Source organism: Indicator indicator, chromosome 30 (assembly GCF_027791375.1).
Source record: "Indicator indicator isolate 239-I01 chromosome 30, UM_Iind_1.1, whole genome shotgun sequence".
Lineage (NCBI taxonomy): Eukaryota > Metazoa > Chordata > Aves > Piciformes > Indicatoridae > Indicator > Indicator indicator.
This window is the reverse complement of record NC_072039.1, coordinates 13,519,350-13,536,067: the sequence shown is the minus strand read 5'-3', so window position 1 is coordinate 13,536,067 and position 16,718 is coordinate 13,519,350. Positions and strand designations below refer to the sequence as shown.

Sequence of the window (16,718 nt, the reverse complement as noted above, 5' to 3'; positions counted from 1 at the left end):
GTTACCTTCCAGTTTTTGGAATCTCTGCCTTTGCAGTTTCCTTTTTTTTTTTTTTCCCACAAACCCCAATGACAAGTGACAGTAACTGGGCACATGTCAGAGGGTTTATAATTACTGTGTGTGTATATATATGTAGTTATAGTATATTAGTAAGGTCTCTAAGGTTTTCTGTTTAAGAAAGACCTTCCCACACCTGAAAAGGGACTGTCCCCGAATATTAAAGCCTGGATAATTTAAAAAAACACAATGGACTTGTCTGAGTTAATGTGCTATAACTCCAGCTAAGAACTGGAAGTCTCTTAACTCTTACTGTTCCCCAGTTCAATGGATAACTGTAATGCTGAACACATCACTGCCATGTTGAGTCCTTTTGGCTTAGTGTTGAAAAGGTACTTTTGGAAGGCTTTTCAGAAAGGTAGAACGACAGTAAAGCTTTCTAATTTCCCATTGAGGCTCACTGCTGCAGACTGAGAGCAAGAAATTAGAGCTGAGGTGTCTAAAGGAGGAAGATTAAGGGGTTGTTCTTGAGAAGGGAGGTTAAATGCAATAGATACATATCTTCCCTGTTAATAAATATACTAGGAGGAGAAGTTTAAGTTGTAATTCCAGATAGTAAATTCCTTGGCAGTGCTTTTTTGTGTGTGTTTTTTCCCCTCTGGAACATAATTCTAATTAAAGCTACAGAGTTGGGGAGCTGGCAGTGTCTTGTGAAAAGATCTTCTCAATCCATTTGCATTGCATATGGAAGTGCTGGTGCTGTTAATTATCAACATAATGTTAAGCTGTGTAAGGGGTCAACTTAAGAGTTTTTGGTGTATCTGCAAGTTCCATTCTTTGACTTGAGCTTACAAGAAACTCTACTGAGATGTTTTTGATTCCCCAGTGAAGGTGGTGTGTTCAAGGCTCATCTTACTTTTCCAAAAGACTACCCACTGAGGCCACCAAAAATGAAATTCATCACAGAAATCTGGCATCCGAATGGTAAGAACTGTCAACGTTTCGATTTCTTTCTGCCATTAAGAACTAAAATGTGGTGAAGACAAATGGATTCATTGCTGTTCCTATTAGAATTGTGAAACTCAACATTTACTTTGCCATCTTCACTTCAGAATGAAGCAGTAAGCATGGTGGAGTTTTAACAGAGCTCGGAGAGGCTGCTCCTGAAAGGAGCTTCTTGAATTCTTGGTAGCTGCTCAGTGATTTTTTTATTTTTCCAAGTGTGAAATTCTGATCTGAGAAGCAACTTGACTTCTAGCTGCCTTCTGTTTTACCTGCAAATATTTCACCTTGGTATTACAAATTTGGCAGTTCAATCTAGAAGGGCCAAGGCTGTCCTCTGAAGTGTGAAAAGAAGTAACAGCATTTTTTAGTCCCTCCAAATAAGATGACTCCTAATGTGCCATTTACTTATGGACTGCTGGCTGTAGATGGGAAGGTAAAATAGATAAGAAGAAGGTTTTTACAGGGAGGAGGAATGCTCTTTAGTTTCTAAAGTCATTATTGGGGTTGAAAGCTGAAAGGAGACCCACCCAGTGCTCCTCTGATAAGGGATAGAGGGAATGTTTTCCTGCTGTTAGTTTCAGTTCTGGAAATATCAGAGCACTTGTCAGGCAGTTTCTAATTCCAGCAGCCCAATCATAGTACAATATACTGCAGTAAAATCCATCTGATGCTGTTGCTGTGGAAAAAAAATCACTCTAGTTTGCTGAACTTAAGAGAAAAAGCTTTAGTGGAAGCCTGAAAGTTGCAGCATGATGTTAGAAGTTCTCACTCCTTATGTGCCCTGTCTGCCTGAGGTCCAAGCATTGCAGGCTTCCTTGGAGCCCTTTTGGTACAGATGCAGTTCTGCAACAGTTAATGACTTTCCTTTTTTATGAAGTGTCTTCACTACCAACTTTCCAGCCTAGGTGGAGTGAAGATGAGCAGCTCCATAAGTATGCTGAAGCCCTGCCAGCCTGTTGATCATGACTGAAAAATGCCTTGTTCTGCTTTATAGTTGACAAGAATGGTGATGTTTGCATTTCAATTCTTCACGAGCCTGGAGAAGACAAATATGGGTATGAAAAACCTGAGGAACGCTGGCTGCCCATTCACACAGTGGAAACCATCATGATTAGTGTCATTTCCATGCTGGCAGATCCCAATGGTGATTCTCCTGCCAATGTGGATGCAGCGGTAAGATTTTCCTTTTTTCTTGGTCTGCTGTTTGTCATCTTTGCCATGAGAACCTGGAACAGGCTGCCCAGGGATGTGGTGACGGCCCTGTTCCTGGACACTCTGGATTGGGTTGGCCAGGGAGGTTGTGGATGCCTCCTGCCCTGGAGGTGTTCAGGGCCAGGCTGGATGAGCCTTGAGGAGCCAAGTCCAGAAGGTGTCCCTGCCCATGGGAGGAGGCTTGGAGTTGGTAATCTCTGAGGTCACTTCCAACCTGAGCCATTCTGTGATACACTTTTGACAAACAGTAGTTTCTGGAAGAACCTTTTATGTCACAGGCTGCTTTTTGTTGGTAAAAGCGGTCATGGTGTGAAACAGAATTAGTCCTTACCCTGGAAGGGTGCTAACAGAAGGGAAGATGCTGTCAGTTTTCATAGGCAATGCTTTAACTTCTCCTGTGCAATGAGACATTTATTTATAGTAGATAACTAGTGCACAGAGATACTTCTTCAGCCTTAAATTCAGGGAAGCTGGCTGTAAAATGGCTGTGCACATGGAGTGGTTACCTCTGCCATTAAACTTAGCTGTAGAAGTTAACATCTTCTGGAACATTTTTGGTTCCAGCTATGCACAGCAAACCAACATTGTTGTTTTGGAAGATGGATTTATCTGTTAAGCTATTGAATGTGAGAAGAAAATGTGGGGGGGTCCTTCAGTGTCATGGTGGGGTGACTTTTTTGCATCCACCTCTCTAGAGAAGTTGTCTAGGATCACAGATGAAAGCAGTAGGTTTGACCTGTAGATTCACAGATTCGTGGAATGGTTTGGGTTGGAAGGGACCACAAAGCTCATCCAATTCCAAACTCTACTGCCAAGTGCAGACACCTCTCACCAGCCCAGGTTGCTCAAGGCCTCATCCAGCCTGGCCTTGAACACCTCCAGGTAGGGGATGTCCACAGCCTCCCTGGGCAGCCTGCTCTAGTGTCTCCCCAGCCTCACTGGAAGGAATTTCTTCCTCATGTGTGTACTTGGAGAATGTGCTCATGAGCTTCATTGGGCATCTGGTCTTGAACTCCAGAGGAAGTGTTGTGCCAGACTGGAGTTACTGGTTAAGAGGTGATGAAGAACAAGACTACAGTGAGGGCTTTGTCCTGAGAGAGGTGGAAGTGTTCTCATGCAGCAGTGTCCCTAAGCATGGCCTGTCCTGTGTGTAAACACATCTGTCAGCTCTAGAAGAGCTGCATTCATAGCAGAACAACATTTGGACTGATAACCATCTGTGGTGGGGAGGGAAAAAAATGTAATTTCTGAAGGGGAGCAGACTTGAGGCCCCATTCAGCTGAGGTATGCCAGCACACTTCGAATTGCTCTTGACTTGTAGTTCAGCAGTGACCAATCTATGCTGTCCTCTCACAGAGGAGAAGTTCTAGGGCTTCTAACTATGGGAGTAGGGAGAAAGGAGATGGTAATCTTAAGATGCAGAGTTTTTAGAGGCATGCTAACCTGCTCTGTGAAGCTAGTGATGCCTTCCCAAAGGCCTACCTGCTACAGAGTGAGTGGGAGTGGAGTTTCCTGAAACGTCTGGTCTGCTGTGCTTGTTGGTATTTCCAGACGTGTTTGAGCAGTGCTGGAAGCTCATCATGAAAATAGTCTCATGTGGAACAAACTTAATGGGGGAAGAAAAGCAAACACAAAGCTACAGTGAAGAATTCCCAGTTTTAGCATTCTTTTGAGTGTTGGACCTCCCCTTGTCTCACCTTACTGGTAGAAATAAAACCTCAGACATGTGGATGTTTTCTGCTGGCAAGCCTGAGAGCACTGGAAGGAGCAGCTTGTCAGTGAACTGCTAGAAGTACAGTCAGAGTTCTTCAGCTGACAAGCTCCTGTGTGCTGAGTGCAGCTGCCCTAACACTGGAGAAAGTTTTTACATTTAGCTTGTCACCATCTCAGTATCAAAGGCCTTTTAATCTTTCTGTGCTGTGCACCACTCTGTCTGCTGCTTGAGGAATGATTTTGTTTGTTTGCCTCAGAGAGATGTTAGGTAAAAAAATAGGAATTTGTTTACCTAAACCTTAGGGTAAAGGTTGAAAATGTCTTGATGAAACGTGGTGTTTTCTAGCCCAGCTTGAAAGAACCAAGAACTGAAATCCAGATCTGACTGAAGACAGTACTGAGGCATCACTTGGGTTGTTAAGAATTGTTTTTCTGAGTGTGGTAAGAGGTGTTCCAAGTAACTTTTAAACTTCATGTGCTGTTCCTGCTGGATTGTCATCTGCAGCCTCTTCATATTCACCAGAATACTCATCAGGGTAACAAAGAATCAGCAGCTCAGGTATTTTTATTTTGAGCTGCTGTCAAGATGCCTTCTACTTGGTTGAATAAGTGGAAGTTCAGTGCAACAGCAGTATTTGGCAGTTACTAAATGACAGCCTTGCTTTGGGTAATTTCTAGTTTTAAATGAGTTTAGAGCATAAGGGCTTACAGGCAGGTCACAACATTACAGAAACCGGGAATATAGCTGCTGCCTAGAGAAAGGAATTATCTCTTGGAGCAGGACAACAACAAGGGACAGGAGCCTGAACAGGTTCTGGGAGAAGCAAGTAGAGCAGTTTCTGACTTAAAATGAGAGCTTTTGAGAGATTGTTGCCAAATTAGAAGCTCTCCTTGCTATCCAGCTCTGAAGACAGGCTTCATAGAGCTACAAGTATAAAAGGTAGAAACAAAACCTAAGAATCTGAACTTCAGAGAGCACAGGTTCAATGCTTTCCTTGGCCTTAAGCTAGCTTTTATAAGCTGTCCTGTGTCCCACTCCAAGGAACCAAATGCTGGCTGTATTAATTGCTGGGGGAAAAAAAACACAAAACAAATTAATGAATAGCTTTATTTGTGCTTTCACTGGAAAGCACTAGACACTGCCAGTGTGCTGACTGGCTAGGTGTCCTGGTTTAGAGCTCACTAGGTGAGCTTGGAGATGGTAGCTGCTAGGATATGCCAGTTCTCCTCAAATGTGCCACAAACTTCATGCCATGCAGGGGATGAAAAGGTGGTGTGTGCTAGATAGCTTTGGGTAAAACTAGTGGTTTGGTGGTGGGGTTTTTAACCCTTTCCCTCACCCTTGTGGTAAGAATTTGTTGCTTGTATCAAAAATCAAGAGCTATAGAAGTTGCTTCATGAACTAAGGAGTTCTTTATACTTTCCCACCACTTCTTGCCTAAGGCAGTGCCCAGCACGTCAGGCAGGCCATATGATGCTCCTGTGCTTTCAACTCACCAAGAGGCTGGCACAAAAAGCTCAAAACTCGCTGCACTTTTTCCTGAGAGTTTTTGGGATTCTGTACACATCTCTGGGTGCCTCTTGCCTGTCTTCCTGTCTTTTATCTTTGTTTTTCATCTATGCAGTTCTGAAATCAACTCCTTTTCACCAAGACCATCCCCATAGTTGTGCTGAGTGGTCTGTCAAGGTCGTTCTTGTGGAACCAATATCTTGCAGCCATACCTAACCAGAAGGTGGTGTCTTTCTCAGGACACTGATCCACTTCTGAATACTGTGACCTCTGTGTTGCTATCCTGGAGTGTCCTGGCTAGATGAAACTGTCCTAAAAATCTCAGAGTAACTACTGGCTCCACAGTAGCTGGGTCACTTCTCAGCACTGCAGTAGAGGACATTTTCTCTAACTTTTAACAAGAGCTTGTGGTCTACAATTGGAGTTTGCTGCTACTCTGCAGGTTGAAGTAAATAGATTTAGATGTTGTGATATACTGGTAGCCACCAGGTTAGTCTTGAAAAATGCCTGAAATCCAAGGGGGAAAAAGGCTGCATCCTCACTGGCTGGTGAGCAGATTAGAGAGAAACCCACAGCAAGCTCTCAGAAGTGCTGACTGTCACAGGCTTTCAGTGACCAGTTCAAGGACTGTAAGCAAATGTAGGTGATTCTAGATGGCCAATGCCTGCAGATGTAACCACCAAAAGCCATCCTAGAGCTTGTGCCTTGTTGTAGGACTGACATCTGAAAGCTGTCTGTTCAATTACAGAAAGAATGGAGAGAAGACAGAAACGGAGAATTCAAAAGGAAAGTTGCCCGCTGTGTAAGAAAAAGCCAAGAAACTGCTTTTGAGTGACACTTATTCAGCAGCTAGTAGCTTCACTTTTTTCAGGGTAAGTATCCCTCTCAAGACAAGTCAGTTACCTGAGGTGAGAATTTCCTGCATTAGTGGTGCTGAACTAATTTTTCTTTTTTCTTGAAAAACAAAAAAATCCCACCAAACCTCCAAAATCAACCCCCAGACCTTTCTTGTCAGCTGTGTGGTCCCTGGGGAATTCTGTGCCTGTATGTGATACCAGAGACTAATTTTCAAGTGCAGGAGCAGCCCCTTCTGCCAAGGCTGTGGAGCTTCTCTTGCATTTACACTGTTCAGAAGTTGAAATTCTTTTATCAGTATTGGCCCTGCTTTATTAATAGCACTCAGGGCTGTAATGAAAGAGGAGGAATAATTCCTTCATTTCCACCTGAACATCAGGGAACTCCTATTTGGTGTGAGGGTGCTGGAGCCCTGGAGCAGGCTGCCCAGAGAGGTTGTGGAGTCTCCCTGTCTGGAGAGCTTCCAAACCCCCCCATTGTCCTCCTGGGCAAGCTGCTGTGAGTACCTTGCTTTAGCAGGGGAGTTGGACTGGGTAATCTCCAGAAGTCCCTTCCAACCCCCCCTGTGCTGGGGTTCTGGGATTATTGTGAAGAATGCTTTTTTAACTATTAAAAAAAATTCTTGCTGTCTCAAATGCTGACAGCTCTATGGAGATACCATGCAGGTATTGGTGGCATTTTGCATGTAGGTTTGAAATACGACACTGGTGAGGTTGTTAGGAAGCTTGCTCAGGTCTGGGTGGGAATTTTACTAGAATGTCTGCTAGCATATCAGAAAGGATCAACTGAGCTATTGCCCTTCAGTAATATCAGGAAAGGTGGAAGTTTTTTTTCAGCCAAGAAACCTTTTATGCTGATGAAGGCTTAGGAATAGCTTCAGCAAAGCAGTGATATTTTGGAAACTGAACTGAGAGCCTGGACAAGTTCTAACCTGAGAAGAGCTGATGTGATATGACTCAAGATACCTGCTGTAATTTGAACAGTCCCATCCTCATTGAGGAATGAGGCTTACTGTAATAATAATAATAATGAATAAAGCTCCTATAAAAGAAACTGTATTCAAACATGGCCCTTAAATACCTGGCCTTTGGTCACTTTAATCTTAGTATGCCAAGGAAAAACTTCCTCAACTAGCTAGTAATTGCCCAGTCTTGCTTTTGAAAGCAAAACAGAGATTCCTGTCAAAGCTGCCTTTGCTCAGTGATTGCTTTGGCAGATGAAGTGGCCTGAGAAGTCCAAAGCCATGAGTGCTGGTTAGCTTCAGGGTACAGAAGCTGGAGAGGGGAGCAGTGCGTCATTGGTGGTTGTTTACAGGGCTTGTACTGTCTGAACAACTGCAGCAGCTTTGCTAAATGCTCTTGCTAGTGGATTTTTCTTCTCCAGGGTTGTACAGGAGATCCTCCTTTCTCTCATCCTGTTGTAAGAAGGGTGGGGGAAGGCTCCATCTGTGACACACCAGCACTGTGGTCTCTGCTCTGCAGGAATGCTTTGATTGAGCAGAGCTTTCTCCAGTCCAGGGAAAGCATGGAAAAAAGCTTAATATTGATCAAAAGCCTAAGCAAAGGAACTGAATGTTTTATACAGCTGCTTATAACCAGGGTGTACAAATTGTTAATGCAGTGTTTTCTCTCTGTGAGAAAGGGAGTAGCTGTGAGTAAAGCTGCAGAGTGTCCTTAGCTAACCTCAGCTCTGTTGCCATGTCAGACTTGGCCATGGTGAAGCAAGGCTCGTGACAAGTATTTCAGTAATCGTCTGTGTTGAGAGCTTTTCTAAGTCCTGGTGACTCCTAAGTAAGTGATGGGCAGTGAATTGGGTGAGAAGGAGCCACAGAGCTGGTGCACAAGCACAGCCTGGCTGTGGAGCTATGGTGTGCCATTTTGCTCCACACCTGGCTGGGGAAGCAGAGTCCATCCTTCACAGTAAATGCTGCATGGGAGAGGCAGTGACCAAGCTGTAGCCCTGTGTGGGAACAATTCGAGGTTTCCACACTGTGCTTGACAACCAGCATGAGTGGCAGGGAGCCTGCCAGTCTGATAGTTGGGCTTGGAGGTTCAGAGTGCTGAACTAACTGAAGTCTCTCTTGGGTGATGAGGTAGGATTTGTCCATCTTCTCTCCAGAGGTATGTAAAGTTCTTGCACAAGTGATGATTATCTCTTTGAGCTTGAAACACTCTTTAACTTCTTTACCATAACTGAGGATGATGAGGGGGTTTGTTTTAATACCTGTGGTTTCTTTGTAGGTCTCCAATTGAGAAACATGGCACTGTTTTTTTTGTTTTTTTTTTTTTTTTCCTGCACTCTACCCACCTATTGCTGGACTTCTGTTGTTACAAGTTGGCAAACACTGGCTGGAACTGGGCTGCAATAAAACATGCCAGTTATCAATGCTGACAAGAGCCTAACAAGTGCCAACACAAGATGATTACGCATTTTGAAATCTAATAAAAACTGCTTTAACCTTCAGGAAGAATTGTAAAGATGTGTACATAGCACAACATGATCCGGATAATATATTTACTGTCCATGTACATCCACACATCCACCTGTACCAACCGATGCTGTCTGTAGGTAGGAATAGAATAATGTGCATTGGAAAGATTTTAGCAGGTTTTTCCTTTCCCCTGTTCATTGTTTCCTATCAGTTTAAAGCAAAGCAACAACCCAACACAACTTGTGAAGCATGTTAAACTATAAACCAATTAGGAGAAAGGTTTTGGGGTTTGTTTTGCCCTTTTTTTTTTTTTCTTTCCCACCCACCTTAATTTTCCTTTGACCCACTGAGGCTTAATTAAAATCTTTTGCTTATGAAAGTTCAGTATCTTTTTGGGGGGTTTGGAAATGTGCTCCCTTTTACTTCCCTCAGCAGACCTGAAGTTTTCCCCAATGAAACCCTGACGGGATTGGCTATGAATTCCTTGTCTCTTCTTTTCTGATGACCTCCATAGTCTCAAAGGTGCTTTTTCATTTTTCCTTTCCCACCCTTTTTTAAACCCAATTGCACAGACTTGTTGAATTGGGTATAGCAATAATCCTGGCCCTTGAGCAGCCTGTTGGATTTTTAACTTCCAAGGGACTTGTGCTTTCATTTGGAAGTTCAGTTGACTAAAGTTAGTCCAAGATAGTAATGAGCTGCTTTCTGTGGGTGAATTTTAATTTGGTTTTGCCTTTTTCATTGCCTGTTTGTGAGGTGGGGTGTATGGGGGGGAGGCTTGATTTTTATTTCTCAAGGTTGACTTCAAGCATGCACAGCTGTAGGCTTTCAAATGACGAACTTCTGGGTTTGGTATCAAAAATAGTTTGCCTCCTTTTTCCCTTTCCTCTCTTCTGTGGCCCTTCATCTTCTCTGCCTTCTACTTCAGAGTTTCCCTCTCCTAATGTACAAAGAAAATGGCGATGTATATTTTCATGTAATTTGATTTTTGGAGTTCTGTCACCTTCTGTAGTGAGTTCTTCCAAAATATAATTTTTTTCCAATAATAATGTGTCAGGCTGGCTGTCTTGAGTATTGAAAGAGGAAGGGTGACTGCAGTTGGAGCATAGCTTCCTCAAACATCTTCAACATCATCACATCAGCAACCATTTGTTGGCTTTGACATGCTGTATTTCACCTTGGAATGATTAAAAACTAACCAAAACACACTCCTTTGGCTCTCTAGTGAGCAAATACTCATCCTGGGAGTAGCTGGAAGGAACCTTGAGCCCCCCTGCTGTGGGCAGGGACGCCTCCCCTTAGCCCAGGTTGCTCAAGGCCTCATCCAGCCTGGCCTTGAGCACCTCCAGGGAGAGGACATCCACAGCCTCCCTGGGCAATCTCTTCCAGTGTCTCCCCACCCTCACTGGAAAGAATTTCTTCCTCATTTCCCCACTTCCACCTCAAAGCCATTGCCCCTCATCCTTATAAAAGTCCCTCCCCAGCTCTCATGTAGCCCCTTCAGGTACTGGAAGGCTGCTCCTTGGAGCTTTCTCTCCAGGCTGAACAGCCCTAACTCTCCTAGCCTCTTCCTGTTGGGGAGGTGCACCAGCCCTCTGATGGTCTTTGTAGCCTCCTCTGGCCCCTGTCCAATAGTTCCATGTCGTCTTTATGCTGGGGGCACCAGAACTGGATGCAATGCTCCAGGTGAGGCCTCACCAGAGGGGGAGCATGACTTCCCTTGACCTGCTTTTGATCCAGCCCAGGCTAGGGTTGCCTTCTGGGCTGCAAACTTCCTCTGTGAAGTTTAACCTCTTGCCTATTCTCTGCTCTATCACAAGTTTACCATGGCTTTTAACAGCACAGAGTAACCCAGTTATAATTCAGTTCCGGTGTTAAAGAGTCCTCTTTTAAGAAGCCTTCAGTGTTGATTTCCTAGCTGGCTGGACTTCAGCTTGTTGTGCACCATCTCAACAGTCAAAGTTGGAGGTTCCTGAGGGTGGGGGTGTGGGGAGTGGACAGTCACTAGCCAGCTGCATGGGACAACAGAGCCTTGTGGTAAAGTACCAGCAGCCTTACAAGTAAAGGTGTGCTTCCTTCTACAGGTGCGTTAAAGCCACATGGATGTGTCCAATACCCATGTTTAGATGGGAACCAGTTACTGTGAGACCTCATTAGTTAAATTTGCTTTAATTGGGCAGCAGCTGTGTGCAGTACCTCAGAGCTATGAATTCCCAGACAGAAGCTGAGTTCCCCTTTGATGAAATTGCTTGTGAGGTTTCTTGCACCCCAGCTGGCTGCTCTCACCCAGGAGCTGGGACTGTAAGACCTTCAGAAGAAGCTACCCTTCCTAAACCCAGCAGTGACTCCTTCTCCCACGAGCTGCCCTTGTTCCTTTCCAGCACCTATCTAAAGAGCTGGCAGCAGTTTAAGGTAGTTTGTACTTGCTGCTTCCAGCCAGTTCAACCATGGTCCCTGTTTGTCTTCCTCAGTAAGATGAGCAGATCACCACTGCCTCGTCTGTGAACTTCACAGAGTGGGTTAAAGCTTTATTTTTCCCTTATTTATTGTCAAGAGAGCTGCTTATTGAGCGGCCTGGAAATGCCAGTTTGCATCGGGGGGGGGTGGGGTGGGGGGGTGGAAGAGCTCTTAACTCCACAGCAGGGAGCAGCTTTGCCTCTCTGAATTACTGAAATACAAACCCACCACTGCTGGACTTACACAGAGGTTTGTGATCCTACCTGATCAGAGTCACAGAATGTTAGGATATTAGGGGTTGAAAAGGGAACTCCAGAGATTGAGTCTAACCTCTCCTGTGAGAGCAGAATCACGCAGGGCAGGTCACTCAGGAACACACCCAGGTGGGTTTTGAAAGTCTCCAGGGAAGGAGATTCCACAACCTCTCTGGGCAGCCTGCTCGAGGGCTGCAGCACCCTCATACCAAACAAGTTTATTCCTGTGTTCCAGCTTATCCCTGTTGTTCCTTGTCCTATCACTGGGCACCACCAAGCAGAGCCTAGCCCCTTCATCTTGACACCCACCCCTCAGGTATTTATAGACATTCATAAAGTCTCCTCTCAGCCTTGCCCAGAATAACAGCCCCAGGTCTGTCAGTCTTTCCTCATAGGAGAGATGTTCCGGTCCCTTAATCCCTTGGCCCAGCTGTTCCAAAGAAGGAGCGTTGCTGTGGGTGCTGTTCAGATGTCCAAGCAGCAGGTCTGGCTAATCGCAGGGACTTAATGAAAGAAGCAGCTATGAGTCTTGTGCCAAATGTCCAGGTTGTAGAAAGCCTCTGACAGGCATGGCCATGGCATGTTTCACTTCTCTCTGATCACAGCTGGCTTTTTGTTCCTACCCCACAAGTGACAGACCTGCCTGTGATGGTTACTGCTGTGACCAGAGATTTCTGCTTGGCCTCAAGCCAGGAACACCACTGAAGAGATGCAGCGCCTACAAGTAGTACTGGAACACCTGTTGAGCCCTCAAGCAAACAGCATCTGCCACAGTTCCACTTGTTCCAAGCTCTTGTGTCTGGTTTGGTTTGTGTAGGCTGCCAGCATGCTGGGTGATCAGTCACACCTTGTCTAGTTCCCTGCAGGCTTGTCCTGAGGGCTTTGTGCTGTTCTTTCCCCCAACGCCTGCTGGCCTACTTGCCAGATAACCACATCAACCAGGAAAAAAGGAAGAACAAAGGATGGAATTTTATTAATGATCAAACTAATGTGGCCACCCTAATTAATTTTGTATTTCTCCTCATGCATCAGAGAAGATGCCTACAAAAATCAGAAGGGCTGTTGAGCCACCATGATAAAATCCTCTCCTGCTCTGATGCCTAGAAAGTGCTTCTTGAAAGAAGGTCAATAAATGGAGAACATTAATTCTGAAGTGATCAGAAATGTACTCTGGGTTTTTTTATTGGTAGGCTGATGGGGGCTGGACATTTTATTGCAGCTGTATCACCTGGTGCACTGCTCTTGGTATGGTGCCATCACACTGCAGAGGAGCACAAGTCTTAAAAATTCCTACCTATCTTCAGAAGCATGAGGGACTCCAGACCAAACCAGGAGGTGCTTGGGTTGTGAAGAGGCTGTAATAAGACAGTTTCCTGCCCAGGCAGATCCTCAGCAGAAGGTGAGATTACTGCTTTCCTAGATGCAAAATAGCAGCAGAATGGAATCTGGTCTCTGTCGTTACTCAGACCAAGCCCCATCAGGCAGTGATGACTCTTTCCTCACAGTTCCTCAGGCAGAACCACAGAATTGTTTTGGTTGGAAGAAACCTTTAAGGTCACTGAGTCCAAGCATTAACCCAGCACTGCCATGCCACTGCCAAACTGTGTCTCTCAACACTACATCTACAATAGCAGCTGATCAATAGCACCCATAAAGCAGCAGTTATTTAGCTACATAGCAAAGTCCTGCACATTTGTCATTGAGCTGTGAAAAACCTGGGCCATGGTTACTAGAAACCAGGCCCCAGGCACAGAAAAACTGCTGGGCCCTGGTGAGGCTGCACCTTGAATCCTGTGGTCGGTTTTGGGCCCCCCACTCTAAGAAGGACATTGAGGGGCTGGAGCAGGTCCGGAGAAGGGCAACAAAGCTGGGGAAGGGTCTGGAGAACAGGGCTGGGGTTGAGCAGCTGATGGACCTGGGGGTGTTAAGTACAGAGAAGAGGAGGCTGAAGGGAGACCTCATTGCTCTCGACAGTTCCATGAGAGGAGGCTAGAGCCAAGTGGGGGGTTGGGCTCTTCTCACTAGGATCAGGTGATGGAAGGAGAGGAGATGGCCTGAAATTGTGCCAGGGGAGGGTTAGAGATTAGGAAAGATTTCTTTGCTGCAAGAGTGGATAGGGATTGGCACAGGCTGCCCAGGAAGGTGGTGGAGTCCCCATCCCTGGAGGTGTTCAAGAAAGATGTGGCCTTGGCACTTGGGGACATGGTTTGGTGGCCATGGTGGTGTTGGGTTGAGGGTTGGACTCAATGATCTTAGAGGGTTTTTCCAAACAAAATAGTTCTCTAATTCTCAGATTTAACTGTTACTTGAGGCAGGACTATTCTTCAAAGATCACTTAATGGTCAGGCCAAAATGATGTCTTTAAAACAATCCCGTGCATGATGTATGCCAACATTAATTTGAAATTTGTTCTTCAAACAACCAAATAGTTGATGCGTCTGTGGAGAGTATTTTGGCATTTCTGCGGCATCTAGGCAGGAAAGGTCAAGATCAGGAACAACTGAGGGGCAGATATGCTGGACATGTGGCTTGAGGAAAGGATCTCGTCACTGTCTCTTGGTCATTGCCTGTCTCCACTCCCGGCTACACTTTGAACCTAGCAGGCACAGATCCGGGCTGACTCTGAACCAAAGCAATAGGAGCAGGAGCTGCAGTAGCCATGGCAGGAGTGATGGCTGTGCTGGAGACCCCATCAATGCTGGCCCTTCCGCAGCTGCGCTGGAATCGGCTGAGCAGTAGAAGGCTCAGATTGCTTTGGAGGTGGTTTTCCGTGCGCGTCCAGGCCACTGAAGGCCGCCCATACCCCCTGGCCCCGGGTGCCACCTGCCGGCGTGTGGGCGGGTTTCTCCAGCCTTTCCCAGGCCGGGCTGTTCAAAGGCGATCCCAGCCGGGATGTCCCGCGCCGGGGGTCATGTCTAAGGGACGGGAGAGAAAAAACCCCAGAGGCGCTCACACCAGCCGCTGGCTGTACCCTGCCGCGACTGCGCCAATCGCGTCAGGCGCAAGACCCAGGCGACCGGCCTTCCACCGCCGCCCGAGGGGGCGCGCGTCAGCGGTAGGCAGCGGGGGCAGCCGGACAGCAGGGCGGGGCCGGCGGCATAAAGCGGGGCGGGGCGCGGCGGCCTCGTGCCGGCGTGCGCGTAGCTCTCACGGGCCACAGGCGGCGGCCGGGACACGGCATAGTTCTCGCGAGAGCCCCGGGCGCAGGAGGGCGGCGGCTCTCGCGAGAGCTCGGCCCCGAACCCAACATGGCGGAAGGTGAGGGGGGGAGCCCGGGCGACGGGCCGGGCGGGGCCGCGGCCGCTGGGAGTGCAGCTGCCCGGAGTGGCTTCCCCGCTTAAAGGGGAGCGGGGGCAGCTCTAGCGGGGGGCTCTTGCCGCTTCTTAGCGTGGCACGGGCCTGGTTCTGCCTGCGGTGGGTGGAGCAGGCCGCCCCCGAGTTGGATCCGAAATGGCGGGAGCGGGGCTCTTCCCTGCTCGGGACCGCTGGCGATCGCCGCGGGGCGGGCCTGGCCTGGCATCGGCGGCTTTGCCCCTCAGGAGGTGCGGGTTGGAGTAGCTGTGGCTGCTGTGCCTGGTGAGGAGCCCGCTGGGACATTCCGCCGTCTCCCTCTCGGCGCTTTGGGCTCGGCCGGGAGCGGCGGTGTCTGGTGCCGTGTGCCCCGGGGCTGCCGGGGTGTGATGAGCTTGGCCGGGTTTGTCCGAGCGGCTGCAGGCGGCGACTTGTGTTGGGAGTGCGGCGGGGAGGCAGCGCTACAGCCTCCTGGTCGCTCGCAGCTGGGAGTCCTTTAGTCAGGTGCCAGCCCTGAAGGGGTCTGCAGAGGCTGCTCTGGTTTTGCTCGCAGGCTATCAGATGCATCGTTTCAAAAGTCATTTAATTGAGATAATGAATTTTGGCAAAGCATTTGGAGTTTCACAGTCGTCCTCCTTTCTGCAAGGCAGAAGCTTCCTCTTTTTATTTCTGGAAGAAACTGATTTGGCAAACAGATTTTTAAAATGCCCCAAGTTACAAGTGAAGTGCAAGCTCTAACATAAAGCATTGCAAGCACAACTTCAACTCCTGAAGTGGAATTTTCAAACCACTTGTGGAAGATTTAACTAGAATGTAGCAGATGCTGATCTTCTGGCATGCTGCGATCAAGCTGGTTAAGTAAATTCTTTGAGCTGCTCTTAAGTTTTGGCTTGCTGAAGTGCCACTGTTTGGTGTTTAGCTGAACAGCCTCTTAGGCTTGCTTTTAAATATTGTTGACCCAGTTCTGGTGGGCATTAGATGTTAAAGATGTCATCAGGTGGTCGCTTCCCCATTGAGACCCTTAAGGCTGTGGTTCAGGGTCCTGCTCTGTAGAATGAACCTGCAGCTAATGCAAGTCCTGTTTCTGTGCTTTCAAAGATTCCTCCATACTTCAAGTAATTCTCTTATCTTTTGGCTAAAGGAAGCAGATGAGCAGGGAGTGATCCTGTGTGCCCAGGAGCAACAAGCTGGAGTTAGCTCTCCCTACTCAGTCCATTGTGATGTCTGGGCTTAGGGGCTCTCTTTGTCCCTTAAAGCACTCATCTGCAGCAGGGTTGTTTTAGTTGAGAGCTGATGGTATTGGAGAGTCAGTTGAAAAGTGGAGGCTTAAGAAAGGGAGATTGGCAAGCTCTGGTTGCCTGCTCAGGAGCTGGGTGCCTTTTCTTATGGAAGTGTTGCCTGTGTACAGAAGTCCTGAACCAGATTTGTTGCACTTGCCAGCTAAAAGCTGGTTAACAGTTTATAAAGACAAGAGCTGAGCTTATCTTTAATTTCTGCAGGAGTTCTGTACTAGAGGGTGCTGGGCTACAATGCAGGCATGGGTGCAAAGTGTTGGATTAATGGTTGAGTCTAAAGCAACAGGTGTGGCACTTCAGGGTGGTTGTCAGGGTAAACATCAACAAGCCTGCAAAAATGAAGAGGAACACCAAAGCTTTGGGGAGAAAGAGTCAGTGTGAAGCCTTGTAAGAAGGACCTAAGCTGAGGGGGGTAAGGAAACGATGCATTTGCCTGAAATATTTTGTCCAGGTCCGGTTCACAATAAACAGAAACTGAGCTATCTTGCTTCTGAGGCTGGATCTGATGGGTGGGATGGGCAGTGCCATGGATTCCACTGGCCCTGCCTCTAGTTTTTGGTCTGTGCTGTCACCTTGTTGCCTGTTGCCTCCCTACTTGCCTATCTCTTTTGTTTTAACCATCTGGCTGCTCTTGAGTACTGCTGTGCCTTCTGTAAGAGAAATGTCAGTAGTCTTTTGTGAAGGCATCTCTAAAGTCT

General features: G+C 47.0%; 1 protein-coding gene across 2 annotated transcripts in view; it reads left to right on the top strand.

Moving 5' to 3' along the window:
- The window catches only part of UBE2G1 (ubiquitin conjugating enzyme E2 G1), a 28,965-nt gene extending 16,399 nt beyond the window's left edge, over positions 1-12,566 (top strand). The window contains exons 3-6 of one of the 2 annotated variants that reach the window (XM_054394496.1): positions 884-981; positions 1,997-2,175; positions 6,186-6,309; positions 12,066-12,566. In XM_054394496.1, coding sequence (XP_054250471.1) covers positions 884-981; positions 1,997-2,175; positions 6,186-6,272 — 364 coding nt within the window. In that variant the 3' untranslated portion in view covers positions 6,273-6,309; positions 12,066-12,566. Of the gene's footprint in view, positions 1-883; positions 982-1,996; positions 2,176-6,185; positions 6,310-8,532; positions 9,819-12,065 lie in introns of those variants that run through there. The other variant, XM_054394495.1, reaches the window with a different exon arrangement.
- The last annotated feature ends 4,152 nt before the right edge of the window (positions 12,567-16,718 follow it).